The sequence below is a fragment of the Amblyomma mixtum genome, chromosome 1, assembly GCF_055824585.1.
Source record: "Amblyomma mixtum isolate Tamu chromosome 1, ASM5582458v1, whole genome shotgun sequence".
In the NCBI taxonomy this organism is placed as follows: Eukaryota; Metazoa; Arthropoda; class Arachnida; order Ixodida; family Ixodidae; genus Amblyomma; species Amblyomma mixtum.
Genome location: NC_143012.1, coordinates 101025631 through 101041024, shown reverse-complemented (window position 1 = coordinate 101041024; position 15394 = coordinate 101025631). Strand labels below are relative to the sequence as shown.

The 15394-nt window shown below is 48.1% G+C and overlaps 1 protein-coding gene across 1 annotated transcript in view; it reads right to left on the bottom strand.

The window, feature by feature from the left end:
• LOC149367335 (uncharacterized) overlaps positions 1–15394 on the bottom strand; it is an 89161-nt gene that overhangs the window by 63126 nt on the left and 10641 nt on the right. Inside the window, exons 3-4 of the mRNA XM_089573689.1 lie at positions 11146–11335; positions 9745–9796 (exon numbers count right to left, since the gene is read on the bottom strand). Coding sequence (XP_089429815.1) covers positions 9745–9796; positions 11146–11335 — 242 coding nt within the window. The remainder of the gene's footprint in view (positions 1–9744; positions 9797–11145; positions 11336–15394) is intronic.

The following is a 15394-nucleotide window of genomic DNA, read 5'->3' as shown; positions in this document are numbered from 1 at the left end:
CGGCAGAACAGGAGACTACCCTTCTTACACCTTTCCAGCTGGTCTACGGACGGGGTGTCACTACCATGCTGGATGTTATACTACCCGCTGCTCACAACGACGGAGACATCAGCCCCTACGCTGACGTTGACACATTCGTCCAGCGGGCTGAAGAAGCCCGCCAACTCGCAAGGTGCCGGATTGGACATCAACAACAACTCGACGCTGGTCGCTACGAACTCCGACACCGATACGTTCGGTACGAGCCCGGCGATTCTGTGTGGGTATGGACACCTGTGCGCCGCCGCGGACTCTCCGAAAAGCTCCTCCGACGCTACTTCGGTCCGTACGAGGTGGTTCGTCGCGTAAGTGATGTCACATACGAAGTTGTTCCGCGTGACACGACCTCCTTACCACGTCGGCGCCATCCGACCGAGACTGTCCACGTGGTGCGCATGAAGCCCTACCATGACAGGCTGGAACCCGCCGCTTTACCAGCTTAACAGTTCTCTGTGTTCTCTGCCCTCCGCCATCTATACCGAACATTACCTTTGCCGTCCGTGTTCGTTTCCGGCGTCGGGCCGCCGCTTTGATGGAGGGGGTAATGGCGCGTGCTCATGGGAGCGCGCCGACGATGAAGACGAAGTGTGCGTGTGTCGGTGGAAGAAGATAAAGTGTGTGTGTGGTTCGGACAGCCATCTTGTGAGTTCTCTGCTGCGCGCTGAACTTCGCTGAAACTGTGATCTGTGCCGGTCCTGTCCTCGTTACAATATTAACTCTTTTGTTTGCCCACCCCTCATGTAATGTCCCCTGTGGACCCTTAAGGAAACAATAAATAAACAAGAGTTTCGTTTGTAGACAGAACAATGGCTGGGAATTGTATTACCGATACTGACGCCCAACAGACCATGGGATCGGTGGATGAGGTGTTCTCGTAAATTGCCTTAAAGCTGCTCGATGAGACGATCATCCTTTCCTGGTAGGAGCACGTTTTATGCACCGATGTTCCTTCAGGTGTGGTGGGCAGCACCGTTGGAGTGCTTGAGTCGGTCAATTCTCTTAGCAATGGCCTGAAGGTAGTCGCATGCCTCGTGACTGTTAGTGGTGACCACAGGGTGCCTCGACGGGTACTTAACTGTAGTATCCAGTCACTGAGCCTCTCCAGGAACAAAACATTAGCTTTCTTTACCATTACGATTGAGAGAAGGGAGGCCACCGAAAGGGTACTCGCCGCTGTAGGGCATGCTAGCCCTTCGATCGCGCCATGCAGATACTTTGTTCTATCTTTCTCACGTCAAGTATGAAAAGAAAGTGGTGCTGACTGCCCTGCTGAACGAATAGTCGAAGTTGTTCGTGCGACCAACTTGGATTTGGGCTGCCATGACGTTGTACAGCACAGGATAGAAAGCGGCACTTGGGCGCCCATTTACCAGCGCGCGTACTGAATTCCCTGCTCCCAACACGAGGAGATGGAGCAGCAGGTGCAGGATCTTATTGATCGTGGTATAGTCGAAAACTTATAGTCGCCATGGGAGGCGGCGGCTTTAATCGTGGAGAAACCAAGTGTTTGCTACCGACAGGTAGTGGACTATCGCAAACTCAATGCTTTATGTCTTTGTTTCCACGAGGTAGTACCTTCACAGGAGAACTAGCTCTCCAATATATTGCAACTAATGACAACGTTCATGTTCATGAGCTAAGACACTGGATTCGCCAGTCATGTGTCTGTTTCCAAGAAGTAGTACCTTCAGAGGAGAGCAACCCGTCGCGATGGCTCAGAGTTTAGGGCACTCGGTTACTGAGCCGGAGTTCCCGGGCTCAAACCCGACCGCGGCGGTCGCGTTTCGATGGAGGCGAAACTCAAAAGGTGCTCGTGCGCTGTGCGGTGTCGGTGCGCGTTAAACATCCCGAAGTGGTCGAAATTATCCCGGAGCCCTCCACTACGGCACCTCTTTCTTCTTTGGCTCCCACCTTCCTCCCTTCCCTTATGGCGCGGTTCGAGTGTCCACCGAGATATGTGAGACAGTTACTGCGCCATTTCCTTTCCTCAAAAACCAATTTGATCTTAGTCTAGCCAGGACAGCAGCTTGGGCTTGTTGGGTAGTCATCTTAAAGTAACAGCGCAAAAAAAAAACACTGACGGGACTCACGGAACAAGAACACACAACCAGCGCTGACTTTCAACAAGTTTATTTCGAGGCATGCATTGCTTTATGCACTGTTGCGAAAAAAACGAGACACAGACACGTGACTTCTGCCACACGTATCATCACTTCCACGGCGCTCGTTGTGTGTTCTTGTTCTGTGTGTCCCGTCTGCGTTTTTTGCGCTGTTACCTGAAGCTGAGTCTACGGCGTCTCTTTGCCTCCCCATCCAGTGTGTACCAACGCAGTATGTGGGTCACCACGCTTTCCTCGAAAAATCACTAATTTCTCCTCTGTCTGCACATGTTCGTGATTGCGGCTCAGCTCGACCCACCGCAAAAGCCCGTACACTTTACTTTTCATTCTTCCTTCAGTCGCAGCAACACGCGAATGCACGCAGATAGGTGAGGCCAATCACTTCGCTTGACAGTTGCCGCGCCTCCCTTCTGCCCGTCCCCTCCTCCGTGCGGCAACTTCTTAAGAAACCGATGTGTCTTACTGTCCGGATTACCCTTATTAGTCATCATCATCATCAGCTTGACTACGCCCACTGGAGGGCAAAGACCTCATCCATATCTCTAAAATCAATACTCTCCTTTGCCAGCTACGGCCACCGTATCCCCTCAAATTTCTTAATCTCATCCGCCGACATTACTTTCTGCCGCCCCGTGCTACGCGTGCCTTCTCTTGGAATTCACTCCGTCACCCTTAAGGACCAGAGGTTATCTTGCCTTCGCATTACATGCCCTGCCAAAGCCCATTTCTTCCTCTTTATTTTGAATAGGATGCCATTAACCAGCATTTCATTCATCATCCACTATGCCCGCGTCCTGTCTCTTAACGTAACATCTAAATGTATCATTTCCCATTGCATTGTCCTTAAGTTGAACCTTTTCGCTATCCTCCTCATTTCTACCCCATAGGTGAGCACCGGTACGATACAGGTTTTATACACTTTTCCATTGAGGGATATTAATAAACTGCCATTCATGATCTGAGAGAACCTACCAAATGCGCTCCACCCTATTCTTATTATAGTTATTTCGCTCTCGTGGTTCCGATTGCAAAGCATGACCAATGAATTAGGCAGGGAGAGCAGAACAGTAGGTCTTAAAATTAACTTGCAGAAAGCCAAAGTAATGTTCACCAGTCTCGCAAGAGAACAACGGTTCACAATTGGTAGCGTTGTGCTGGAAGTGGTAAGGGAATACGTGTACTTAGGGCAGGTAATGGCTGCTGAGCGCATATGGCAGGCTCATATAGAAGTCATTATAGATATCTTCCAGTATTTTTACATAATGCTCATCTACACCGTTATTCATAATGCCTGCATGACTGCTGAGGTTTCGACCGAGTCAAATGCTGCCTCGTAATCTGTGGAAGCTCTATAGAGGCTTTGGCTATATTCTGCACAATTGTCTATCACTTTATTTTATTTATTTATTTCAGGTTCCTTCATGGCCCTTGGAGGGCATTACAGAAGGCAGTGAGCGGTTACAAATTCGTACAGAATATATACACAAGGGGTTATTTAAAATAACAGCTAACGCGTGTATTTAGCAGCATCATTAGACAAGATTTCGAAGTGAAGAGAATACAAGTAAACAATATTGCAAAAAAGTATGAAGCGCGAAAAAACTTTAGGTTTGAGAAACAAAAATATACAAAGTAGTGTTAAGGCATAAGGTCATTTAGAAATACTCATAACACGATCTATAATACAAAGCAATGACAACACAGTTAGCAACAGTAAGCGGCAAAAATAACGAAAATGCATGTTTAAAATTGGCGAAATCGCTGTATACAGGATAGCAACGTGAAAATCAATAAAATGACCATTTTATCTAATCTACTACAAAATGATCCCGCAACCGTTTTTTAAATTCTTCAATGTTGTTAGTAGTAAGTAAGGCTGCAGGTAGGTGGTTCCACTCCGATGACGTCCTGGGAATGAAAGATGCCAAGCAAGCAGTAGTGCGGCAAAGTGGGATGCCGACCTTGTGCGGATGATCAACGCGTGATGAAATGTATGTAGGTGGAATGAACAGTGATAGCGGGTGTCCTTTCTTTTGTCGAGTATCCTTAACTAAAGTCTGCCTGATCATTTCGCTGATTGAGGTATAAGGTTGTCGTGACTCTACCTTAGTAAAGATTACCTTAGTAAATACCTCATAGGGAATGGACAGTAAGCTGATCGTTCTGAATATTTTCAAGCCGTTGGCGTCTCCTCTCTTATGGATTGAGATGATCTTAGCACGAATGCTAGCTCGAATGATCTTAGCACGATTGAGTGATCTCACAGTTTTAGCACGAATGTAGTCGGTAAAACTGGCGCCACATTGGGGTTAGCCAGTGGGGGCTATATATAGGACCAACGGAATGAACACGATTGTCTGAAAGTGCGCCACTCGGCTTGCTCGGTTGGCGCCTTAGCGGATTTAGGTTGTTTGTATGTCACTGTTCTTTTCGAGGGACGGGAGTCCCTGAGACAACTGGAGTCAAAAAATTCTCTTTAGTCCGACGGTCGCTTGATGACCCCGCCCTATTCTTCTTGCCATCGCTGGGATTACGAGTACGCACACATAATAACTGGTGCACGCCGCCGGCTTTTCTCGTAAATGGGGTAGTGTGGCTTTCGCCTAAAAAATAAAATTTCTTCATAAGGTACGGGGAATCCAACCCAGGAATTGCTGATTGCAAGACAACCCATAGGCCTAGAACCGTTTTTTAGCGTTATATTTGCATGAATATTCCCTGGCAGGCAATCGGGGACAGAAGAGCTACTTCTGCCTGCCCAGAGGGCGTAAGCAATATGGTCAACCACTTCTGCAACAACAGCTGTCTTACCGGTGCTCACCCGTGGGGCAGAAGAGTGGAGGCTAACAAAGAGGGTTCAGCTTAAGTTAAAGGGGTTGTGAAAAGAAAATGAAGCTGCCCGGTTTTAATTATTACTGCTTCCATAAACATTAGACATGCTGATTCCGAAATATTTCGACTCAATATTGAGTCTGCATTTAATAAAGCCCGTTCGAAATCGCTGCCTTTTTGTGCTCATGAAATGACCATGCGCCGCCATCGGCTGGCACACGCACTACTCGACTATGTCATTTTAAGATCTTGAGAAACGTACCGATATCTTCAACTTTCGTTTGCCCTAAAATAATAGCTTTATGAGAAATTCAGAAAGTGAAACAAGGTTTCCCAATTATTTCTCTGTTAAACTGCAGCGCGTAGTCACACATCAATCACTGACCTGGGACCAGTTACTGTTTCGGTTCTGCTTCTCCATCCTCCTTGGCTTCAGTATCAGCGGCTCGACATAGCCTTGCTTACGTGAACCTATCTAGGTGGTGTTCCTTGACAGCGGTGGTTTGAGTCAGAGAATCGAGCTGAGCAAGGCCAGCCCATCTCGACGACTCCCTGTTTACATGAATTCGATACGAACGAGTCAGCTATCGCGGCGCGCATCGGCTCCGCGCTTCTGTTCTTTGCTGCAGAAAAATATATTCCAGAAGCGTGAAGAGGGTTAGGCATAATTTGCAGATGGGGCTGCGAGTCAACCCACCCCTTGCGATAGAGATGAAGACTCGAGTCCACGACCGGGTTCGGAGGTTCACGGTCGGGGCTCCCGCAGGCAGAGGTGTCGCGGGCTCTCGGCATGACTGCTACTTGCCGGGCGCGCGACGTGCCGATGCGAGCGGCGTAACAACGACTGACAGCAGCTCGCCGCCTGCGCCCAACCGATGTCAATGACAGGCCGCACGTGGTGCGTCGCACTAACAAAAAGGCGCAGAATGCGAGCGCGCAGAGCGCCAGCGTGATAATGACGTGGGGGCGCGTTTCTCGGGGCCGGCCTAGCCTGGATGCCGGCCGCCGGCGTCAGAAAAACACGCTAGTATTATTTGTTCACGCTCATAACAAGCACTGGAATAGATGAATGCCAAAAATGAATCATTTTTGAGGATCGTTGGCTGATGCCGAGTTGCTGGCAGTATTTAATTCGGCGATACAAGCAAATTTCATCCCATGACCGTTTTATTTACTGCCTGGTCGCCGCTCGCATAGCTGGCGTCGCGGAAATCGAGCATATCTTTATTTTATTATGGGACAGGTTCGCAGTTAAAGGGGTGACGAGAGTAGTACCTTTTACAGCGCTGACCAGTTCCGAAGCTCCCTCAGCTGCGGTATCGATAGTCTCGATGCAAAACCAGGTAGGCTTAGCGACGACCAGGGCCGCCGGCAAGCCTCGCAGTTAATCGCCCGGCGCGTCCGCAGGCGGCGTCGTTGCCGATAGCTCGGCATGCTCGAATATAACAGGCAGCCTTTCTGATAGCATGGCTGTTTTGTCTTTTCTGGTGCGAATGTGAAATACAACGAGCCTGCAGGCCGGCCGGCAAACCTGGATCCCGTCCGCTGGCGTCATAAAAATGAGCTAAAGATTTTTCTTCACGTAAATAATAAACTGTTGGAGCAAGAAGTGTGGAAAATAGATCATTTTTGAGGATCGTTGAACAATGCCGAGTTGGTGGTAGAAGCAGCAACTGTAATACAAGCAAATTTCTTGCCACAACCGCCGCTCAGCTGCCGCTGCCCGGCCGTTGCGGTCCGGCTTGCGCGCCTGGCGTCCGCTATATAGCTCCGCTGCCGAGCGCACCGCAACAATGACCATATTTTTTGTTGTGAGACGATGCTCTTGACAGTAAAGCGATGCCAAAAGCAGGCATTTTATTATAACCCAGGCTACTTCCGAAGCGCTGTCCACCGCGGCTTCGATGCGAGACAGGCCTAGAGACGCCCAGGGCAGCTAGAGAGCAGTGCAGTTCGTCGCCCGGCGCGCCCGCGTCCAGCGCCGTTGCCGAAAGCGCGCTACGTGGGCAGGCATGCTTTGTCGCCGCCCGAGTACAGCCGGCTGTCTATCGCTATTTTGTCTTTTCTGGTGCGAACTTCAGTAGCCAAGCAGCGCGCAGGCGCTGGTGTGCGGTGGCAAAGTGTTACACCGGATGTGGGCCGGGCATGAGTCTAGCGGCGCAAAGATGCTTGCCGCTCCGTGTCCCTGCTTGCAGTAGGCGGCAGTTCGCAAGCGGCGACTGGTGCGGCACGCCGGCGAAGTTTTCGCACATGTGCCAGCTTGACAGCTAGCCATGCAGCTAGCAGACTCCATTCTGGGCAGACGACAGTGCCACATTCGAGTCAATATGCGTGCTGTAACCTCGGTCAACTATGGCTACACAAGCCTCGCTAAGCCGCCATGTTGTGTTCACGACAGAAGCCTCTGATTGGTTTCTTAAAATGACGTTTGCTGTGAGTTGAGGGGGACGCGCGCTGGGAAACCGAAATTTAGTTTTTTTCGCTATTCAATCAACCCAGACGATGAAACGAACCAAGGTATACTATAGAATGAAGGGTCAGAATTGCAAATACACACGCCGTTCAAAATTTGCGGAAAATATTTCACGACCCCTTTAAGGACAACGCAGCGAGCTATGGAAAGGAAAATGATAGGTGTGACGTCAAGAGATCCGAAGCAGGCAGAGTGGGTGAGAGAACAAACGCGGGTTACTGACATCCTAGCTGAAATCAAGAGGAACAAGTGGGCTTGGGCAGGGCATGTAATGCGAAGGCCAGATGACCGCTGGTCCTTAAAGGGACCATGAAAAGAATTAAAAGACGCTTGTAAATGTTAGAAGTTATGCTCAGAAGCACTGACACCAAGTATGAGTCTTCGGAACTGAGCCGGCAATTTATTATGGCTTTTTAAAAATCGCGTTTTTTAAAATTCGCGGGCCGATTGGTGTCTTCGTAGGGAGCGATTGTGAAACCAAAACCGGGAAAACAGACGTCACTAGTCCCATGACGTCGGTAGGCCACCACACGCTGTCATTCGCTCGAGCCGCGGCAGCTACGACGTCACGGGCACACTTCCGGTAGCGGTGAAAATCGTCTGCTTGAGGCGCCGCGCGACCCCCTCGGGCAAGCGCGGGCCAGGGCATTGCCTTCACGCATATGTTTCCAATTTACCTCTGCCGCCTCTTTCTGCCGGGAGTTCGGGAGCAAAGAAAGCGCCGAGACCTGAGAAACGCTGCCGACGCACGCTGCTCCTCGGGAGTGCGACAACCGGAAGCCGTAAACCGAACGTCAGCGAATGACGTATTCATGGGCGGAGCCCAGTCCCGGAGCTGTTTTCTTTATTTTTTCTTGGTGCTCCGCGCGTATGAGTTGAGGGGGGAGAGGAGGAGCGTGATTTTTAATCGTCTATAACTTCGTTGTTATTCATGCTAGCTCGAAAATTCTTTCGCTGGGGTGACGAGTGATGGATTGCCTATCTTTACGTAATCTCAATTAATTTGTTTCATAGTCCCTTTAAGGGTAACGAAGAGGATTCCAAGAGAAGGCAAGCGTAGCGGGGGGGGGGGGGGGGGCAGAAAGTTAGGTCGGCGGATGTAATTAATACCCCTGTTACACGGGCGTTTTCAACGGCAGTTCAGTTGACCGTCAGTTCAACTGAACGGCAGTTAGCAGTGTTACACGGCAGCGCTAACTGCCGTTCAAATCTCAACGGCAGTTGACTTCGACTGAGATCGGGGGTCCCAGTTGAACGGCCAACTGACAAGATGGCGTCCAACGGATAACAAAATTTCCCGTAGTGGATTGCCTTGGCTCAGTGTACTGCGGCATGCGCAAAGCAGCAGACTGAGAAAATACTCCAAATAAAACTGGAGACGCTGTAAACACAGGTAGACATAGCGCGTGCGTCGAGCAGTCGAAGCGAGGAAACAGAAAAACGACGACTACCAGCGACCCGATCCACATCGGATAGCCTTGGCTACGAACCGACATCGTCACGCAAATTTTCGCCCAAAAGCAAAAAAATACACAAAATTTGCCGCTATAGAAAAGAATATCTACAAGACAATCATTTACTACACACACAAAAAAAAAATGTATACTCTGTTTTTCTTTATTTTCACTCCGCTCTAGATGAAACATCACGTGGTTAGTATGCTAACTGAACTGAACGCAAAGTGCTCGTGTAACAGCAAGCGAATCCAGTTGAGTTCAACGACAGTTGAGATACCCAACTGAGGGTTAACTGAACTGCCGTTGAAAACGCCCGTGTAACACGGGTATAAGAAATTTGCGGGGATACGGTGGCCACAACTGGCGAAGGACAGGGTTAATTGTAGAGACATGGGAGAGGCCTTTGCTCTGCAGTGGGCGTAGTCAGGCTGATGATGATGATGACTTATGCTTCCTCGACTTATCAGCTGCGTGTCATTATTACACTGAAATAATGTTCCAGTTGCTTCTTGGCGAACAAAGGTGTCCTGTGTTTGTGTGTGTGTTCTATCCCCGTCCTTTCTTAGTCGTTTTTGCGCTAAAAGCCTTTACTTTACCAAAGGTGTCCTAGTATATGCGTTGGCTTACGATTGTGTACTGATGTGTAGGTGTGTAATTAGCAATGAAGAAAAAAATTCCAGAAATAAATAAAGAAATAAAAGCCAAATAAAAATAGAAAAGACTGCATTCACAACCAAAGCACATAGATAGTCGAAGTGCCCAGCGTAGTCTTTTTCGCGTTTGCAAGCGTTCCAGTGTATGCGACAGCTTATGTTCAACTTACCTTTAACAGTTTTCATGTTATTACCGTCGCCTACTTCTCTGTTGAATGTAGGCTGAAAAATAAAAAAAGGAATGGCAGTACAGCGGCATGCGTGGAATAAAGCAGACGGGAACATATTGTCGAGCATCGAGAACACGAGTATAACGTAGATGCCATGTCATCACGTTGACTTTGTTCAAGCACAAAAGCAACCAGCAGACTCTGCTGCACGACGCTAGAAAGGGAAGGAGACGCAAGTCATGAATGAGGTCCAAATAAAAATGGTCAGTGATTCCGTTAGAAAAGAAAAGCTTATGCGATCCAAAATGACGTGTTAAACGCAGTCATAAAGTTATCAAGGGAGGGAAAAGCCTCAGGGTGTTGCTTCTCAGGGGAAATGAAAGCCTCAGACAAGCACCCTGTGGCTTGACCCTCCCTTTTTCACTTTGTGATTGTCAAGAACCATCGACCTAGGTAGATTCAAAACACGTGCACGATAGGGAAAATTGTTTTCGTACGCCTACTTGAAATCCGTTGACCCATTGTAGTGCAACCGTGGTACCGAAAATCGCAGTTTGCTCAACTTAGAGGATCATTACTAGGAATTGCGGATAGCTTCCAGCCAGCGCCTCTAAGTCTAGCTTCCTATCATGTTTTATTCTGCAGACACTCAGCAATTCTGTTTTTTTTTCTTACGTCACGTATGATGTCAACACGTTGTTTTTGAATGTTCAGGGACATGCGCAACGTGGTGGCAGCCAACAGAACTAGAGGAGCTTTTGCCGAATTCCCGACAATGGCCCGGATCACATTTTCTGCCTGTAGGGGCAAAACTGCCGGCGGCGCTTTTGGCAGACTAGCAACACGTTATACAGACGGGGACAAAAGTCTCTGCACCACGTTTTCCGCAAACGAAGCCGCTAGCTCTAATAACAGCGGGCCTCTCTCTCTTATAGAGGTCAAAGTCAAAATTTTAGTCATTAACCTCCACAAGGCTGGTCGTCAGCCGGCGGCTAATAAAAAAGTTAAGGGCTTCGTTTACGAAACATGCGGTTCAGAAACTTTTGTCCCCGACTGTACAAAAGATCTTGAAGTGAATCACGGCCACTGACCAAATCTGAAGTTCACTTTATCCCATGCCTGACTAGACGAACTTTCGTCGACGCCTTGATTATACTGAAGATCTTATGTATGACATTCTGGTGGACAAAAATATGTGCAAGTGCCCCAAATTTCAAATGGAGCACGCTAGAATCTGCTTCAACCGCGGCATGTCCTAGCATTGGATGCGAACGCATATAGCGAAGGCGCAGGCCTCAAATTATTTTTCTGAGAATGCTTGATCGTGCGACATTATGACTGACTGAATTTTGTACAATACATATATGTTTTTAGTCAAAACGACGGCAAATGAATACTCACTTTAAGCCGTGCCTCGTCAATCTGGACACCCATGGAGTAGACATCTCCAGTATCTAAATCATCGTCCTTCCCAAAAGGTTTTACTTGGCTGGGCCCATTTCCCAGGGCGTAGTGTGTGAACACCGAGTCTCCACTCCGTAATATTGAGGTACTTATGTCCTTGTGAATCAGTTTAACTTCCGTGTTTGTTCTGAAACGAGCGTTGTCAAAGCACGAACTCAGAGAAATGCGCCGGAGCCTCGGCAGATGCAGCATTGTCAAACCTATGCGTCAGCCATGGAGTGCTCTTTCAGAAACGGTGGGTGCCTGATTCTGAGTAACCTCGCTGTGCTTTCTGTGCGTTACTTCTTGTATGTAATACTGACATGCATAAGCGGGAAACAACATTCAAGATAACTTATCACAATGCAAAAGTTTACGCCGACGAGGCAATGTGTTTTGAAGAATCACATGCAGGCTTTCTTTTCGCAGTGTAACGTGAGTGAATACCAAGCAGTATGGGGCATCATCATCGTGTTCTTTTGGGAGGCTGTGTCCTGGGAAGCCGCATCTGGGCGATAAGTTTTTATTTTTTTTTTCACGAAGAGATCGAAGGCTGCAGCCGTGCTCGACACAAGAACTGAGCGAAGCAGCTGCCGACACCATCAGGTACTGTTGAAAACCTGATGCTACGCTGTCAGCGCGTTTAAGGGTGGATATCACGGAGCATAGAGATGTTGTCCTGGTAGGTAGGAATTACGAAAACTTTTGGGTGGATTCAAAATAGCTGAAGCAGATGCACCCGCTTGGGTAGTGTCATGACTTCGCTCCAACAAAAGTTTTAGGCACACCGGCATTCATGGGTGAAAAGATATACGTTTATTATGGCGTTAATTAGTGCGAAAAGCTAGCGGATTTCTTGGACGTTCCTACTGTCGTTTATGCCAATAGAAAGGCAACTACCGAACAAAAGCACGGTCTCGCTGGCAGGGGAGGATTTTTTTGTGGGTGTGGAGTCTAGGGATACCAACATGCCTTTCTATCCCAGAGGAGAAATTTTGCATAGGAAAACAATTTAAAACTGTACTTTCGAACTAAAAAAGTTCAACAGATGCATGGTTCAATTGGGGTCGCCTCCTTCAACAGCTCCCTAAAATTGATACCCATAAGTCAGCCCCTTGCAGCCAGGTAGTAATGGCAGTCGTAGCCGTTTCTATTCGTCTCTCGGATTTTTTCTTGCGCTGCAGTCAATGTCATAACTCTCTAAAAATGAAGGGCATATATCACATGCATTTTATGCGTTCTTTCCCTTATGGTTTCTTTACAATTCGCAAAAGTATGAATTTATGTGCAAGTAATTTTGTAAGCCGTATCTTCGCTGTATGCCATGTATACAGGCGGGGGGGCTCGGGTTTCATACAAGCGAAAGCAGTTCTTTTTGCCTAAGCCTGCTCACATCTTAACGGTGTAAATAAAAACGAAATGAAAATGAAATGTTTTGTGGTTCTCTCGCAGAAAGCAACTATATATCAAACGTTGGCTACTAAAGGCGTACTTTAGCCCAAGAATAAAAAAAAAGAAACATCAGCGTAGCGTAGACCTTTAACGCACAAGCGCGCGCCCAAATCAGAACTAGATTTAGGAGTCCTCTCATCGACCTCCCACCTCCCTTTCAACCTTCCTCTAAAAAAGAAAGACAGGATGATGCGGGAATTTCGTAGAATAACAACATTGGCCCCCATTTATCTTTCAAAGAAATATCTTCGTGAAACGCACTGTCCCGCACCACCGCGCCCCCTAACACCTGGTGTGAGTACGCGTCATCCCAAAGGTCTCCCGACGATCCTTGGGACACTCCCGGCGGAACGTCCAGAACATCACCCACCTAGAGTTTGCTTATCATTGGTCTTAATTACAGCAACGTAAAGTAGCTTGGCTAATGCCGATTCCTGTAGCATTCCATTCAGCGTATAGATGATACATATCTCAAGAAAATGGCATCGCTTGTGAAACGTGCCGGAATACCAGGTTTCACACGCGTATAGATTTCTTCACTCTGTACCAGATGATAAGTTGGCAAACTGCACACACATAAGCTGTATCGTTTGTAGCTGCACATCATTCATAACAAACTCTGGCACATTGAATGCTGCACTCAATTGTTCAGTCTGGGTGTTTTACGTGCACAGCCAAACATGTAGCTGGCGAAAAACACTGTTTTTAGCTGTTTAAGCTAAGACCGCAATTTTCAGAAATATTCTTTCTGAGGTAGAAAATTGCTTTCTTCGGCGTAACCGTTTGAGCGTTGGTTTGCAACAGGCCACAGAAAAAAATTGCTAACTATCAGAATGGTTAGCGCCTCTCATAGCCTTAGTTGCTTTGGGACGTTAAACCCCATAAACCAAACCAAACCAAACCAAGCTAATATAGAATAGTTTACTTTTAACTAAGGTAGCTAGGCTCCTCATTTATTTATAGGTTTGTGACCGAAAACCGGTTATATGAATAACAGTTTCTCGTCGTTGCTTCAGAAGATCGAATATGAGGGGTCGCTGACGGGAAATCTAAGAGAGCGCGCGTCACGCAGTGTCGTGTGCCTGTACCGTGCTCTCTACCCTTCTTCAAAAGGGCGCGAACAAGCCAAGGACATAGGAAGAGTACACACGGGCGCTCTGTACGCTGTATTCTCTACGGTGTGTACGGTCTTGTTCGCGCTGTCTCAGCAACAGTTTTCCACCAGCTCCCTGAGCTTCTCCATTGCCTCTCTACCTTCTAGTCGCTGCTTATCGGGCGCTACGAACAGACCACGTGACACCCACGCCACTGTGCGCTACAGGCCCCTCTATCAATGAAGAGCGTAAGTTTAAAAGTTGACTATTTAACGTTAGTTAAACAGCCTGTTAGTTGTAACGTATTAGCTGTATTCTGATGCACACCACTGCTGACGATGCTACGCCGAGGAGAGCGATCTGTTAACTGAAAGTCTGGATGGATTGGATTATGGGGTTCAACGACCCAAAGCGAGAGAGACGCCGTAGTGAAGGGCTCCGGAAATTTCGACCACCTGGCGTTCTTTAGCGTGCACTGACATTGCACAGCACACAGGCCTCTAGAATCTCTCCTCCATAGAAATTCAACCACCGCGGATGGGATCGCACCCGTGTCTTTCGGGTCAGGAGCCGAGCACCATCACCACTGAGTCACCGCGGCGGCTCTAACTGAAAGTCTTTTTTAAAAAATTGTTAACTCTCTTTGGTGAAACACCCCGTTATAAGTCTATTCCAGCAAGCCGCACAGTATTTCGTAAGTGGGGCCCGTGCTGGTTTTCCGTTAGCCTATAGTGTTGCGGCCCACCTCCTGTACACTGCAACCACTACTTCTAAAGACTTCAGTACGTTAAATGCCTCTGTGCTCTTTATAGTCTTGGCCGAAGATGCCGCTCAAGAAACAGCACTGTCACCACTTCCGTCGTCGCCGGCATAAGCTGACAACGCGCCCCATTAACATCTTCTAGTATTCTGCTATCTCAGATTCATCCACCGCCGTGGTGCTCAGTGGTTATGGTGCTCGGCTTCTGACCCGAAAGACGCGGGTTCGATTCCGGCCGTGGCGGTCGAATTTCGATGGAGGCGAAATGCAAGAGACCCGTGTACTATAGCGATGCCAGTGTACCTTAAAGAACCCCAGGTGGTCGAAATTTCCGGGCTGTGGCTAGAGTTCCGTCCAGACGGAACTACAATTTGCGCTAGAGTTCCGTCCGGACGGAACTACAATGTGCGCTAGAGTTCCATCTAGACGGAACTGCATGTAGCGATGGGGTACCGTCCAGACGGAACTGTATCTGACATCACACAGTTCCGTCGAGCATTATCTGCCACAAAAGTTATGTCAGGACGGAATTAAAGCTGGCGTTGGGGATTGGGAAACCAGTTTGCTTGCAGACTTTTGCATGTCCATTTAAAAAAGTGGCAATCCGGTTCCGCCTAATGTGTGACAGGATATTCTGCTGCATCATTTTATTGTCCAAGCAGTCAGTGAGAAATGGCAATGGAACGAGTTTTGGTCTTAGACACTTTTAGTTGCTGCGTACGTAGCGACATTGCGTACGCAACGCTCACTACGTTCCGTACGCTGTAAAGGACACCCCCGTCACACTTATAGTTGGCCGTACCGCCGCAGAGCAGTCGCGTAGCCGTTGTGTTGTGTCGCCATCTAGTGACAAACACTGAAAGCGCTGTAGCGCTCGGCTGAACATTTTTCAGTTTCTGAC